Raw genomic sequence first — 15,523 nt, forward strand, 5'->3', positions numbered from 1 at the left:
GGAATTGCCCTTGTCATTGCCTGTTGACTTGCATGTCACGCACACTTATCTCCCTGATAGGTGTGACCATGTATAACACCAACAAAGAGTTGCACGCCCTGATTTTGTGCGAGGACTCAAAATATATTAGGTGAAACACGTCAACCTTGTCAATCTTGAGATTTTCATATTTTCTGAAAGAGCAATTATTTTTCTACATTGTACATTACACATGTATTCTTAAGTTTTTAATCATAAAACGAATGAGAAATTGCATTTCAATAGGATAATGCTGCTGCTTTGAAAGTTGGCATTAGTAATGGATAGAATGTGTAAATAGGGCATGCTCAATTTCCACTTAATCTAATGATCCCTTTATTGTTGTTGATATGGTGTTTTACATCCTGTTTTTTTTTTTTTTTTTGTCCCATTCATTGTGCAGCTAGCAGAGCTTGGTATAACGCTTGAATAGACCCTATACTTCAGAGCTTCTTTTCTCATAACACACTCTTTCAGAATGTGTGCTTTCTTTCCAGGTATTAAATAGGTTAAGAGAGTTCATTCCATTTGAGTTATACATCATTTCAAAGCTTAAAGTCTGCTCTTTCATAAGCTGCCCTTCACTAACAATCCATGTTTGGCAACCTTTTGTTGGTTTTGTGATGCAGGAATACAGTTGTTTGGAATCTCCCTTAATTTTGATGCAAGAATATATGCAGGCCTGTGTATATATGGTCTCACACTGTGGACATACAATTGTAATAGGTAGAGATAGATACCCACAATTTTAGGAAAATCTGGACCTCAATATCCCCCCTCCCCCCCCCCCCCCCAAAAAAAAAAAATAAATAAATAAATAAAATCAACAATCAGAAGAAAACACTTTTTCTTTAAGAGGTAGACTTATGTAACATCTTTGCCCCTCCCCTTTATTTTGCCACGCACTTGTAGTTTGAGCAGGAGATCCACAACGTGCAAACGGAGCATGAGCGGCTGATCGAGTCCACCAACAAGAGGGAGCACCTGGAGAAACTGGTGAGGGCCAAACTGGAAGTGGAAGTAAAGAAGCTCCAGGAAAGGAATCGGGACTTGAGTGGTGAGTGTCTGTCTCATCAGCCATCCAAATCATCATCTTTCCCCCCATCCCCATCCCCCATCCCCCATCCCCCTTCCCCCTTCCCCCATCCCCCTTACCCATCCCCCTTACCCCATTCCTTACCCCATCACCCCCCCCCCCACACACACACACACACAGACACACACACACCCACACTCATTGTGACCCTATCATACTGTAACTTTTCCCACCATTCTCAGAAGAAATACATACTGTATACACCAATTTTTTTCACTAGTTGGGTGGTATTTGCAAATCTAACAGCGTACAGACTTGTCGATTCTGATCCCGCCATGGATGCAATGGCATGCATACATTTCTGTGTTCATTACTATACTCCATAATCGTGAATTTCACCACTCATGAAATTGTAATTGCTAAGAAATATGAATAGGCACTTTGAATAGGCACTTACCTAAAATTGTGGGAAATATCCCATGTGCCCTCTCGTCATGTTAAAAGTTGCAATCAGAGTTGATAGGGTCTTGGTCATTGAATGGTTGCATTTTAACCCCGACAATGCATCGGTGTAGACAAGAGTGCAGTGTTCATTTCATTTACTGAATACCATTTATTCAGGTGTACAGAGAATTGAATGAGTGAGTGAATGAATGTATGAATGAAGTGTGAGATTGATGCAAGTTACTGATACCATTAGTGTGTGGCAAGGGGGGGGGGCAAGTTGAGCACATTTCAGTTGTACAGAGAAATGAATGAATGAGTGACTGAGTGAGTGAATGAATGAATGAATGAATAAATAAATGAATGAATGAATAAATGCAATTTACTGATGCCATTAATGTGTGGTGGGGGGGGTGGGGGCAAGTTGAGCACATTTCTGTTATACAGAGAAAATGAATGAATGAATGAATGGATGAATGAATGAATGAATGAATGAATGAATGAATGAATGAATGGATGAATGAATGAATGGATGGATGAATGAATGAGGAGTGAGTGAGTGAGTGAGTGAGTGAATGAATGAATGAATGAAGTAACTTGCAGAGATTGATTAAAGGGATGGTACAGTATTGGTAGAGATGAGAATTGGGCTTTAAACTTTTTGCGAGATACCAAGAAAACACTTACGAAATAGTACAGAGCATACCATTTTAAAGGGACTGTACAGTACTGGTTGAGGTAGGGATTCATGTTTTGAACATTCCTAAGTGAGATAATGAAAAGCCTCTTATGAAATATGAAAGAGCATGTAATTTTAAGAAGGATTCAACGTTTATTTGATGAAAATTGGTTTTCAAATGGCTGAGACATCCAAAAAAGTGCTAATAATAAAAGGCGACATGCCACAACTTTATTAGGATCTCTTTGTTTCACCGTGTTTTTGGATATCTCAGCCATTTCAAAACCGATTTTCATCGAATAAACTTTTGATACCCCTTAGAACTGCATTCCCCCTTACATCTCATAGAGTAGTTTCTGAATATCTCGCAAAAGGTTAAAAGCTAAATCTACGCCTCGACCAGAACTGTACACACCCTTTAAGAGGAGTTCAAAGTTTACTTGATGAAAATCGGGTTTGGAATGGAAACATCCAAAAACAAAGTAAAACAAAGCGATCGTAGTAAAATGTGGTTCCCACACTTTATTAGAATCACTCTGTTTTGCATATCTCAGCCATTTCAAAACCAATTTTCATCAAATAAATGTTTAATTCCTCATGGAATTACATGCTTTTTCATATTTCATAAGAGGTTTCTCATTATCTCACCAAAAAATGTAAGAAACCTGAAATTAGGTCTCAACCAAAACTATACGATCCCTTTAAAGTGTGATTTTATCAAAGGTATTCCATAAGTTGAAAGTCTTTCATTTTCATGTATTTTTGTGCACAACTGAAGTACAGTCTCTGTGTCCTTCGTATTGTGGCACTCACTCAAAAATCACTATTCCTTCTTGCATTTAGTGCTTGCACAATGAAGTATAAGCAGAGCTCTTAGATATTATCATGAAATTCTACCTGGCATTAAGAAACTGGAAAAAAAATGAAGTAACTTGGATTTTTTTTCACTAGAAGAGGTCAATTCCAAATCAAATGGATATGTTTTGCAAACAGGCAGAGCAGCATAGCCAAAGCTTAGTCCCCATTAATTTGATAATAGAGAATGGTATGTCTGATATTGATATACAGCCCCAAATTAAACAGTGTAATCTCTGGCAGCAGGGATGGATAAATATTCCAGATGTTGATTTATTTCTGACCCCAAAATATTAAAGACCGTACACCTCTCCCATCTTTGCCGTCTGATCAGGAAGTTGTGAGGCTGATGTTGGATTCCCAGCACCGTGCTGTATTTTGATGGGAATGGGACTGGAGCGGTGAGAGAATACCTCACATTCCACACATTCCCTGCATTCCTAGTTTTGTCTGGGAATGCGGCTTTAGTGTTGACAGCAGAGTTTGTTGACCTCCCGGGAGAACAAAGTCATCTCCACTTACAAGAGGAGCGTTGTCAATTTCGGTGACCCCTGTTGATCCTTGTCATCATAAAATTGTTATTTTGGCTATTGTGGGTCATGGGGATTGCTACATTAAAAGCTAATTTTATCAGTCTGGTTTGTCAGTGGTAGGAAAAGTAAGCAGGCTATTTGGCCATTTTCTACCACTAAACACCTTGAAAAAAAAAAAGGAGAGGGGTTTTTCAAGAATGTGGGCATAAACTGCTATTACTTTTACTCTGCTTTCAAGTTTGTGACTGAGGTATTTCAGTTAAGGAGGCCTTGTGGACTGCACTAGTCAAACACTGTCCTGTTTCATTTTCTTTTTCTGGTTTTTCCCAACTCACTCAAAGATTAACACATAGCCTTTTAATTTGTAATTTGAGTGACATTTTATAGATGCTTGACCCTCTTTCTATATTAATTATGAAAATACATACATGTATGGAATCATATGTCTAATTTGGGTTATTTTATTTTTATGTGTGTCTGAACCTCAGTTATGAAAACATGAGCAGTTTAATCTTGGACCAAATGCTGCATATGCCATGTAATTTGTTGTATTTTCATTTCAAAAGTCAGCTCATATTTGTGAAATTAACAACTCAAAAAAAAAAATGTTGTCTCCAAATAATACAGTGTGTATTGCCTCAATTGTGGGAAATTGACCACGGATAATACTTAAAGATAACATAAAGTTTTGGTATTACCTCAAAAGTTTCCCTGAATTTCCTTGTCTTAGTTTGTGTTTCAGGTTAAAGTACCTTTCATATAACTAACACTGTGAGACTTACTCGCCCCAAAGTGCCCTCATGTCTTAGTAATCATGCAATAATGGTTTCGTACCAGAGCTGCCGCCGTACGGCGGCGAAGTAGTTCACGTATTGTACGAAACCATTATTGCATGATAACTGCGACCAGCAGCGTGCAGCCCCATACGCATACTTAGTAGCTAACTGCGACCAGCAGCCCCATACGCATAGCTAAATGGGGCTTCGCATTGTAGCTTTAACAGGATCATAACAGATTTAGTATCGCGGGTAAATATCAACTTAAAATCCGAAAATTTCTTCAATTTGAAGACTTACCAGTTAAGTTGAAGTATTGAAAACAGGCTTCGGGCAACGTTTGGTTTTGCCAATAGTCCCTTTCTGTTCAAATTGATGACTGAATGTGACTCGGTCGAGAGGACCTTGGGAGAGCTACACTGAATTGACGGCCAGCGCATGCGCACACAAACATCTTATCCGTTCATGGATTTGAAATTTGTTCGCATGTGATGTGTGCGTATGTGCTGGCCGTAGTAATCGGTGTATGTAGCTCTCCCAAGGTCCTCTCGACAGAGTCACATTCAGTCATCAATTCGAACAGAAAGGGACTATTGGCAGAACCAAATGTTCCCGAAGCCTGTTTTCAAGACTTCAACTTAATTGGTAAGTCTTCAAATTGAAGAATTTTTTGGATTTTAAGTTGATATTTACCGGCGATACTAAATCTGTCATGATCCTGAATGATACAATGCGAAGCCCCATTACGCTATGCATATGGGGCTGCTGGTCGCAGTTAATTGCATGATTACTAAGAAATGAGAGCACTTTAGGGCGAGTAAGTCTCACAGTGTTAGTTATATGAAAGGTACTTTAACCTGAAACATGGAAATTCAGGGAAACTTTTGAGGTACCAAAACTTTTTATTATCTTTAGGGGCCTCCTTCTATTTCATCCCCATGGTTCTCGATTGCAAATTAAATTGTGAATGCCTGTCATTTGAGTCACTTTTGCATCAGACGCTTGCCCATATTTCAACAGATCAAAATGGAGACTTCCTTTGAAACATTCAAGATCGTTTTAATGCTATGTGGTGCCTTTTCATATCGCACTCTGCACTTGTCTTACACCTCATCTTCATCCCGATTTTACTGCCATTAGTGTCCTTTTCATCTGTCCCGCTTCAATCTATTCTCTGTTCCAGTTTCATCTCTCTCCATGTACCCCCCCCCTTTCCATTCTCTTTCTCTTTCCTGCTGTAATCCCTCTCTGTCTCCCCCCCCCCCCCCCCACCCAAGTGAATACCGGTAATGCTCCAGTTTTCGTAATTTGTCCCCATTTTGCCTACCGCAGCCCACGTAGAGACCCATTTCCGAGGCAGCTCCAGACAGGGCAAGGAAAGTGGGAGCTCTGATAAAGACTTGCAGGCGGAGATCTCAAGGAAAGAGAGCATAGTATTCCAGTATCAGATGAAGTGTGAGTTCCCCCCAGTTGCAACTTTCACTTCCAAATCACTGTTTGTTTTGTTTTGGAGGTATATTTTTGCATTATAATACTTTGTCAAACACACAGAAGTAGCAAGAGGCAGCCACCCACATACTGTTTTGTCCTAGGCTTACTGATTAGAAACTGCAGAAATGGGTATATGTACATAAAAGTATCTATATTTGAAACAAACACTCAAGCAAGTTTCTCTTGACTCGTGGCAAAAATGGAAGTGATTTTCATAAATGTTATCTTGTTCCTTGCCCAAAGTTATGTCAAAATTGCAGTTGGTCTTCCATGCATTATGGAATTTAAAAAAAAAAAAAAACCTTTCCTAAAATATTTTAGGGGATAATGCATTGTTATTGGAAACAACCCTTGGATTTTAAGATTTGCAGATATGTATTAATGGTAGTTGCAGTGGTGATGAATTGCTACTTTGGCCCTGTCCTTTATACATAGATGTTGCTGTACTTTTGGAGGCTTCTTCTTCAATTCAATTCAATTCAATTCAATTCAATTCAATAGTTTATTTATTTCTTCTGCTTGTTTTTAGTGTTGTTGTTGTTGTTGTTTTTCTCAAAAGGGTATCACTACTGTCCTAAGAAATGACAGTGCGCAGAATTAAGCAATGAAATAACAGTGTGAACATAGTTGAACTGCAATCATGTTTTTGGGGGGCACGGAGATTGCGGTGACCTTCCAACCACTCCCGCAGAAAGCCAGCCAGTTCAAGATTGGTCGATGGGAACTTGGAAAGAAGCCAAACCTCCCCATCTCACTCAGAAATTCACAACCTCAATCTGTGAAGCCTTCCTCGGTCTTGTGAACAAACGATGATTCGAATCGTGATTGCAATCATGTTTGTGATTCAGCAATTAAATTAACCGTTCTCAGTACATATAAAAGAACAAAAGTGAAGACAGTGATAATTCCATCTTCACTTTCTTAACTCATCAGCCATGTTTGATGTGCTTCATTCTCATTCTTAAGTTTACATTTGCTGAATGGTACAATGTGGCAAGGAGTTGTAATGATCAACATGTTATCTGTTTCAGGTAAAGACTTGGAAGAGGCTAACAAGCAGTTGTTGAATGAGCTGCAGGAGCAGAGGCAGCACGTAGACATGCTGGACACAGCCTTGTCCAAGGCTCAAGCCGATGTCGCTATGCTGCAGGAAGAGGTGAGGGTTCTCTCCAAACAATTTTTGTTGGTATTGTCTTTTAATTTTATTTCAAAATGCTGTTTGAGTCATTCTCTTCATTTGCTCATAGATGTTAATGTTGTTGCTGTGTGACTTTAGGTGCTTGTGTTAGTGTGTGTATGTTTCTTCCATTCCTGATTAATATATTGTTACTACTGTATTTTCTGTTTTGAATTCATGTTGTAGAAAATGCAGCTGTAAGAATTCGCTTTATGATTTATTAATTTTTTTATCATTTGAAGGAAATCTAAGAAAGATTTAAAAAAAAAAACAAAAAAAAAAAAACTTAGGCAAACCAAACAATCCAGTCACATGATGTGAACATACATATGTAGTGGCAAATATACATACATACATACATACGAACAAATAAGTTGTGAGCAAAAATATTATTGACTACTAACCTTTGGGTAGCAGTGTCCAATCCATAAAGCCAATCTTTTATGTTTCCCTTAGTTTGTCCATATGTGCAGCTTTTCCTAGATAAATGCATTGCCCCTCTCCTCTGCTCTCTGTTACCCCTCTCGCCTCCAGTGCGCCCACCGACAGGTGTACGTGGAGAAGGTCAGCTCCATGAAGCAGATCCTGACCTCACTCCAGGTGGCCCACCTCAAGCGGGAGAAGCTGGAGACCAAGTTCCGGCAGAAGCTGGAGCAGGAGATCGACAAGCTCCGCGGTCGGGAGGTCAGTCAGTCAGATCTCGCGAATCCCCCCTGGCAGTCGTAGGCTGCATTTATGCATACCTACAAGAGAGAATCGCATATCAAAATGCCATTTCAAATCGCATTTATGAACTTGGTTTGAAACTGGATTCTTGATTTGCCTCGTTTATCTAACCATCATACAAGCGCGACTCGAGTTTTGTCACTGCGCAGCTGCTTTGCACTGTTCGACCTAGGAAGTATAGGTCATCTGCTTACCACCATGCATGCCTCATCATTTACACACAGATAATAGGTAGAAAGCACGACCGGAAACGGCTGGGAGTTGACCTTGAGATATAAATGCATTTCTAAACGACATTGTGTTTATCTACTTGCAGAAAGGCAATTGCAAAAAGGTGGTCTCAAACGCCTTTCAAATGCGCTTAATCCCCCAAAATGCCTCAAACGAGTTTAAGATAATGATTTTGCCTGAGAAAATTTTTAGATAAATGCTCCCTAAAACCCTTATTCCCTGATTGTGATATGTGATTGGTGGCAGCCCTGAAAAGATAATCATCTTTACATGAAGGTACAGAGGAGAACTATGACCAAAAAAAAGTCTTGAACGAGGACTAAAAAGGCCCAAATTCACGAAGGCGGTACAATTGAAACCATGGTTTAAACTGTGGTTTATGCAAAATTCTCTTGCGTAAATACGATTGACAGATAGTGTGTACACCAACAGACGTCCAGTAGCAAATGCGCATCAATATGCACATGTCAAAGGTACGCCTACAATGTATTTCATGCTTATTTGTGCTATGGTCTAAGTTTAGAGACCACCATTGTGAATTTGGACCATTGTATCATGGCAGGGCTTGAATCTTTTATCTTTGTATTGAAAGTCCAGTGCACACCCACTATACCATGGCATGTTACTCCACCAACCCCTCCCCCCCCCCAAAAAAAAAAAAAAAAAAAAACCGGTGGACAAATCCACCCAAAAGGCCATGATGATAAATGAATGCTTTAAGTTATCGCCATCTGTTTGGCCACACCCACAACAGGACTCGGCAGCCAATCAGGATGAAGGGGTTTCCGAGCTTGAGGACGTGCAAGGAGAGACGCTTGTCGGTCAGCTTGCGGAGAAAGAGAGTACCATCCTCAAACTTGAGGCCGAAGTCAGTAAGGTAAGGAGAGATGGACAACACACCTCTTCTCCTTCCCCCTACAAACAAACAGGGAGAAAATTTCTAAATCAGTTTTTGACGTTGTCTACTTCTATGAAAAATATTTGCTGTGTAGCTGTGTGTTAGCTGACAGCATGCTCTGAATGGTATGGTAAACTAGCAACTTGTGAACAGTGCTCGACACCGGACTTGCGTATTCCGCAGCCCTTTTTTGTTCTTATGTAAATAATTTGACAACTAATAACTATATTCATCACTACTGATACCCAAAGTCTCCTTCTCATCTTTTGCTTTCAGATGTGACTTTTCCAACCACTTTCTCTTTTATTAGGGACTTACAAAACCTCATGTGCTGTTCTCTCTTTATTTCTCTGCACTGAAATGTACCTTTTTGTTTTCAAAAGCAATATATGGATTCATAGATTGGTGATATGATACGTCATTGTCATAGTCACTGTTGTTGTGTTTTACTTCCATTATGCAGAGCAAATTATGTTCACTCGTATACCAGTTTCCCGTGAAGGGGTATTGTTTACCACTGGGAGCAGTGCTTTAAAAAATGTTTGAGTCATCACATTTGATGCATATGTGTAGGTCAGTTGTGTCACATAAATCCTTCAATATAAAAATTTTGCAATAAAGCCTAAAATATAAGGAGATATCACTATTTTTCTCAATAAACCATCACTGTAGATGGTTTATTCTAGAAACAATTTTATTGTCCCCGCCGAACGAGTTCGAGCAGGGGACTATGAAACGGGCTCCGTACGTGTGTGTGTCCGTGTGTCCGTCCGTCCGTCCGTCCGTCCGTCCGTGTGTCCGTCCGTCCGTCCGTCCGTCCGTGTGTCCGTGTGTGCGTCCGTGTGTGATCAAAATCTTCAATTTGCTACTTCTCTGTCATTTATGAGCCAATTTTGATTCTGTTTGCTTTATATGATAGCACTACATGGGAGCTTTGAAACTTCTACACAGAATTTCAGTCGTGACCTTTGACCTTGACCTTTGACCTATATTGTACATTTTGCTACAAAATGCTACTCCTTCGCCATTTCTAACCCGATTTCGATTCCGTTTGCTTTATGTGATGGCACTAGGTGAGGGCTTCAAAACTTCTACACAGAATTTTGACCTTTGACTTCTTTGACCTTTGACCTTGATTTTTTGACCTATATTGTACATTTTTGCTACAAAATGCTACTCCTTCGCCATTTCTAACCCGATTTCGATTCCGTTTGCTTTATGTGATGGCACTAGGTGAGGGCTTCAAAACTTCTACACAGAATTTTGACCTTTGACTTCTTTGACCTTTGACCTTGATTTTTGACCTATATTGCACATTTTGCTACAAAATGCTACTCCTTCGCCATTTTTAACCCGATTTCAATTCTGTTTGCTTTATATGATGGCACTAGTTGAGGGCTTCAAAACTTCTACACAGAATTTTGACCTTTGACTTCTATGACCTTTGACCTTGATTTTTGACCTATATTGTGCATTTTGCTACAGAATGCTACTCCTTCGCCATTTCTAACCCGATTTCGATTCCGTTTGCTTTATGTGATAGCACTAGGTGAGGGCTTCAAAACTTGTACACAGAATTTTGACCTTTGTCTTCTTTGACCTTTGACCTTGATTTTTGACCCATATTGTACATTGGCTACAAAATGCTACTCCTTCGCCATTTCTAACCCGATTTCGATTCCGTTTGCTTTATGTGATGGCACTAGGTGAGGGCTTCAAAACTTCTACACAGAATTTTGACCTTTGACTTCTTTGACCTTTGACCTTGATTTTTTGACCTATATTGCACATTTTGTTACAAAATGCTACTTCCGGCGGGGACATATGTTACGCACCGCATAATTTCTACTTTTCCTTGTTATAATAGCTATTGTTCACTTTTTGTATATTCAACAATACTTAACATTGATTATACTGATAAACATTTTTACATTTGTTGTTACTATCCGTATCTCACATTTTAGAAGTAATTTGAAGCACTAAAGCTGGGTCTTTTTTTCATCTGCAAATGGTGAATAATGCCTTTAACTTTAACTGGTCACTTTCAAAGCAAAATATCTTCGTATTAAAGATCTTTTTGTTTTGTTTTGTTTTTCCCCTCCATTACTTTTCTATTCTCAGTGGGAACATAAATACCTTGAGGAATGTGCAATCAGACAGTGCCGAGTGGACCATCCAGTCAGCTCCAGGTAACATTTCAAACGGAGTACCGTTTATCACTCCCAAATAAGAATTTTTATGTCAGCATTATATTTATGCGTTCTCATCATCACACCTAGTCTTGTCTCAAGGCTTCCCCTCACACATGTTCTCGTTGCACGCATTCTCATAACAGGTTGGATGCGATGGGTGACCAGGAGGTGCAGGGGGAGAGAGGACAGGGCAGCGAGGGGAGTGACCTCATTCACAAGGCCAGGATACAGGACTTGGAAGGAAGGTGGGTCATGTGACATGTGACATGTGTGGAACAGGTGTCATGTGAGCACTGGTAGAAAGTTAAAGTGATGGTATAGTTTTGGTTGAGATGGGGCTTTTTTTTTTCCTACTTTATTGTGAGATAATGAGAAATATGAAAGAACCAACAATTTTAAGAGGGAAGTTTATTTATTAAAAATTGGTTTTGAAATAGCTGAGATATCCAGAAATAAGGAGGTCCTAAACAAAATGTGGGACCCAACTTTTATCAGGACCACTTTGTTTTTCTTTGTTTTTGGATATCTTGGCCATTTCAAAACCAATTCATAAAATGTACTTTGATTTCCTCATAAAATTATAGTTTCTTTCACATTTCAGAAGTGGTTTCTTAATTAAAATTTGAATCCCCCATCTCAACAAAAACTATATCATCCCTTAAAGGGATCATACAGTTTTGGTTGAGACCTAATCTCAGGTTTCTAACGTTTTTTGGTGAGATAATGAGAAACCTCTTATGAAATATGAAAGAGCATGTAATTCCATGAGGAATTCAACGTGTATTTGATGAAAATTAGTTTTGAAATGGCTGAGATATCCAATAAAGAGCTATTCTAATAAAGTGTGGGACCCACACTTTATTATGATCGCTTTGTTTTACTTTGTTTTTGGATGTTTCAGTCATTCCGAATGCGATTTGAATCAAATAAACTTTGAATTCCTCTTGAAATGGTATGCTCTGTACTATATGATAAGTGTCTTCTTGGTATCTCGCAAAAAGTAAAAAGCCCAATTCTCATCTCCACCAATACTGTACCATCCCTTTAACATATGCAGTCAACCTTGCCTATTAAAGTCGAATCCATTTGGACTGAAGAAATAGCTTCGACTCAGAAAATGTTCAACATTCGTGGGATTTAAATCAATAGAATATAAAGAGAAGAGGCCTTGAAAAGACCGTCAGCTAAGGTGATTATTCCACTTATGCGAGGTCGACTTAAGCAAGGTTGACTGTACGTCCATGCAAGCTTGATGTGCTGTTGTATTTCTATTCTGAGTGAATAAGATTGTATTCTTCCACTGTAGCCATCTAAAATGTCACCATCATAATGGTCAAGTGTACAAAAGTTAACTTCCTGTGTATAGACTTTTTTTTCCCCCCCTTGTTTTAATTTGACCAGGTTTGCAGATATTGACTGCCATTCTTGGCTGAGATATCGCCCTCTATGGCTTTGAAGGACTTGAGTATTTTGAGCAAGAGAAGAAAAAAGTAATACATATACACTTCTACACTAGACTGGGTAAATTCTGAGGAAGGGGGGAAAAAAATCATTTAACGGAGATTTGATTGAGGAATGATGGAATGGTCATTAAAGAGATTATACAATATTTCAATATGGCCTTGGTATAAATTGTGTAGGAAAGTAATTACAAAAAAACTACTAGTGACTACTTACTATTGAAATATTTTCTTGCTTTCCAGGCTCTCTGCGCTGTCTCTTGAGGTCCAGAAACGTGACATGATCATACAGGCTTTGCAGAATCAGTATCTAGAGCGGGGAAACTTTCCGTCCATGTCCACATCCTCATCAACTGAGCGCCTTGTGAATCCAGTCTCCATGGCCTCTTCCAGCCAGCCATCCTACCAGAGCCTTCTCCTCCGTCGCGGTTCGGTGGACTCCTCGTCGACACCCGGCAACCTGGCAGAGTCATCGCCGGCCGTCAGCTCCAGCTCGCTGCAAAACCTGGACGCGCCCCGCTCGCCCGGGAGCTCCACCATAGAACCAAGCTTCATCTCCCATCACCAGGCGTCACCCGCCTCCTCCACACACTCCCTGCATCACCAACCCCAGGCCAAGTCGCCAGGCTCCTCCACCCAGAATCTCTACGCAGCCGCACCCCCTGTCTCCGCCTCCTCCTCCAACCCGAACCTGAGCCTCGCCTCGCGCTCCCCGGCCACTTCCCAGCAGAACCTCAGCCACGCGCACGCCACCCTGGGGAGCAGCCACACCCCGGCAGGGTCCCAGCAGAGCCTTGGAACCACCCCACTCCGCCCTTCCAGCCACGGTTCATTTGGCTCCGGCCTGGGCTCACAGGAAAGGCTCATGGGCTTCAGTGACTCCTACACATCCTTGAGTACCTCAGGGTTATCCATGACAGGAACGGGTGAGTAAAGATGAAGCAGCTCCATAATCAGCTAACATCTCATCATTTGAGGAGCAAGCTAGCATTGATGGTGACACAACATTTGCTTCTGTGACAACTGTTCCGGTCTTATTTTCAGCAAGTACTTAGGTGTAGGCAGGGCTGCACAATAACCCATTTTTTCTACTGGTCCGACAGACAGGTCGGACCAGTAAGTACCCATTTTTTCCATGGTTTACTGGCCCATGCCTGAAAAAGTTATTGGTCTGACAGTGATGTACTGTCAAGCATGCACAAGGGCTTCCGAATGAATTCTATTAGATTTAGCAGCTTTGGGAACAAAATTCAATTTTCATTGCTTGATTTCTCTGTTTTTCTCGCAAAAATCTCACTACTTTGAAGAGTTTACGGCATGGGACTACCAAAAATAAAGACATTCTGGTAAAAAAATGTTCAATTTGATGTGAAGTGGATCCATAGCACCTTTTTGGAAAGGAAGTCTTTACATGTATATATGAATATTTGTATGAAAGAATTCTGATTGTATGTTGACTATGCTTTGTACTATCAACCCAGATGGCGGAAGCGAGGCAGATATGGCTCGGGAGAGGTCTTTCCTGGACGAAAAGCTGAAGCAGCTGGACCTAGAAATAGCTCAACAGGTATCAAAGGACTCCCCCAAAGAGATCTTTTAGATAGGACTCATTCATTCATTCATTTCATTTTATTTCGTCACGGTACTGGGCTCAGCCAGATGGCTGTTTTTCAGCCAGTCAGTGAATTTAAAAATCACATGCTTAGAATGCAAAACATTTACAATAACTGAAATACTGAATAACTGAAAAATGACTGGTCAATCAGTACCCATTTGTCACAAACCTAAAATGAGATTAGATACATATTTGTGTCACAGCTTTGTAGTTTTCTGCGAGGGGGAAAAGTATCACTGCCGTGACGGAAAGAAGCCGATGCTAGTTGGATGAAAAAGATTAATAGTGACTCAAGTAAAGATATAAAAAATGATTTAGTTATTTTGTGTATAAAAAGTAATGAAAGATCTTGTGATTGAGTTGTTTTTGGAAAAATAGAAACTGTTTCACACTTGTCACACTTTTTTTCCTGTTGTTTCTGTGCATATGCATTGTATATGTATGTGTGTGTGTGTGTGTGTACATTTCTTGCAAAAGGCAAATCCATCTTTGTTGTGTAATCCCTTTTGTAAAACATTGTGGTAATATCTATAAGAAGGTATTGGATTGGATGGTAATTTGACTCCTAGTGATTGTGTGTGTGTGTGTGTTTTATTAAAGTGCATACCAGTAGTAATAATGCGTATTTAAACGTCCTAGTAAAATGCTTCAGAAGTTTTAAGCTGCATAACTTCGTGGAGTGAGTCCTGTAATTATCAGGAGAAAATGGAGTGGTATGTCATGTACACCTGCTAAATCATACCTCTGCCATGCAAATGAGAGAGGAATGTTGTAGCATTACCCCAAAAAGGAAATTGTATTTACGCAAATGAGTCCATAACTTGCCGTATTGGTCTGTACCTGTATCCCTCCTGCACTCTTGTTTTTTTTTTTTTTTTCCCCCTTCACTGTAGGATAGAATTTTGGGATCCCTTGTGTGGAAAAGTTAGCAACAGTCGCCAGCGATGTCGCGGCCTGGAAGGGAAAAACAGAAACAAAAGAACGAGGATACCTGTCGTCTGCCAAACGTACCGTGAAAAGAGAAGCGAAAAATTAGAGACATCGCCGGAGAGAAGGAGTTGTATGCGCTGCAGAGATCAACGTTCCACTCTTGCATGTCAGTTTATATGAATACTATTGTTTAATTTGTTTGTGTCCATGTTAAAGGGGCGTGTCACTTCTTGCCCATTGTGATGTCATGTCTTTAGTGGCATGGTGGAAAGAAACCAAAACAAAAACAAAAACAAAAAAAAAGAACAATTGCTCCTTTGTCTTCAAAGGAGGCATACACACACACACAAAATTAGCATTGGGCATTATGTAAAGCTTGTAGTGCTACCAATAATTATCCTGCAAGCTTGTGTGGTTTTTCTGTGTGTATGTGTGTGTGTGAAATTGCTTACGTGTGCTTTT

At 40.0% G+C, this 15,523-nt stretch overlaps 1 protein-coding gene across 1 annotated transcript in view; it reads left to right on the forward strand.

Moving 5' to 3' along the window:
* Nucleotides 1-15,060, forward strand: part of LOC140244642 (uncharacterized) — a 37,122-nt gene extending 22,062 nt beyond the window's left edge. The window contains exons 3-12 of the mRNA XM_072324261.1: nt 931-1,075; nt 5,674-5,796; nt 6,864-6,988; nt 7,544-7,693; nt 8,721-8,843; nt 10,986-11,053; nt 11,200-11,301; nt 12,760-13,442; nt 13,998-14,083; nt 15,025-15,060. Of these exons, the coding sequence (XP_072180362.1) occupies nt 931-1,075; nt 5,674-5,796; nt 6,864-6,988; nt 7,544-7,693; nt 8,721-8,843; nt 10,986-11,053; nt 11,200-11,301; nt 12,760-13,442; nt 13,998-14,083; nt 15,025-15,060 (1,641 nt within the window). The remainder of the gene's footprint in view (nt 1-930; nt 1,076-5,673; nt 5,797-6,863; nt 6,989-7,543; nt 7,694-8,720; nt 8,844-10,985; nt 11,054-11,199; nt 11,302-12,759; nt 13,443-13,997; nt 14,084-15,024) is intronic.
* The last annotated feature ends 463 nt before the right edge of the window (nt 15,061-15,523 follow it).

Source organism: Diadema setosum, chromosome 21, assembly GCF_964275005.1.
Source record: "Diadema setosum chromosome 21, eeDiaSeto1, whole genome shotgun sequence".
Taxonomy (NCBI): Eukaryota; Metazoa; Echinodermata; class Echinoidea; order Diadematoida; family Diadematidae; genus Diadema; species Diadema setosum.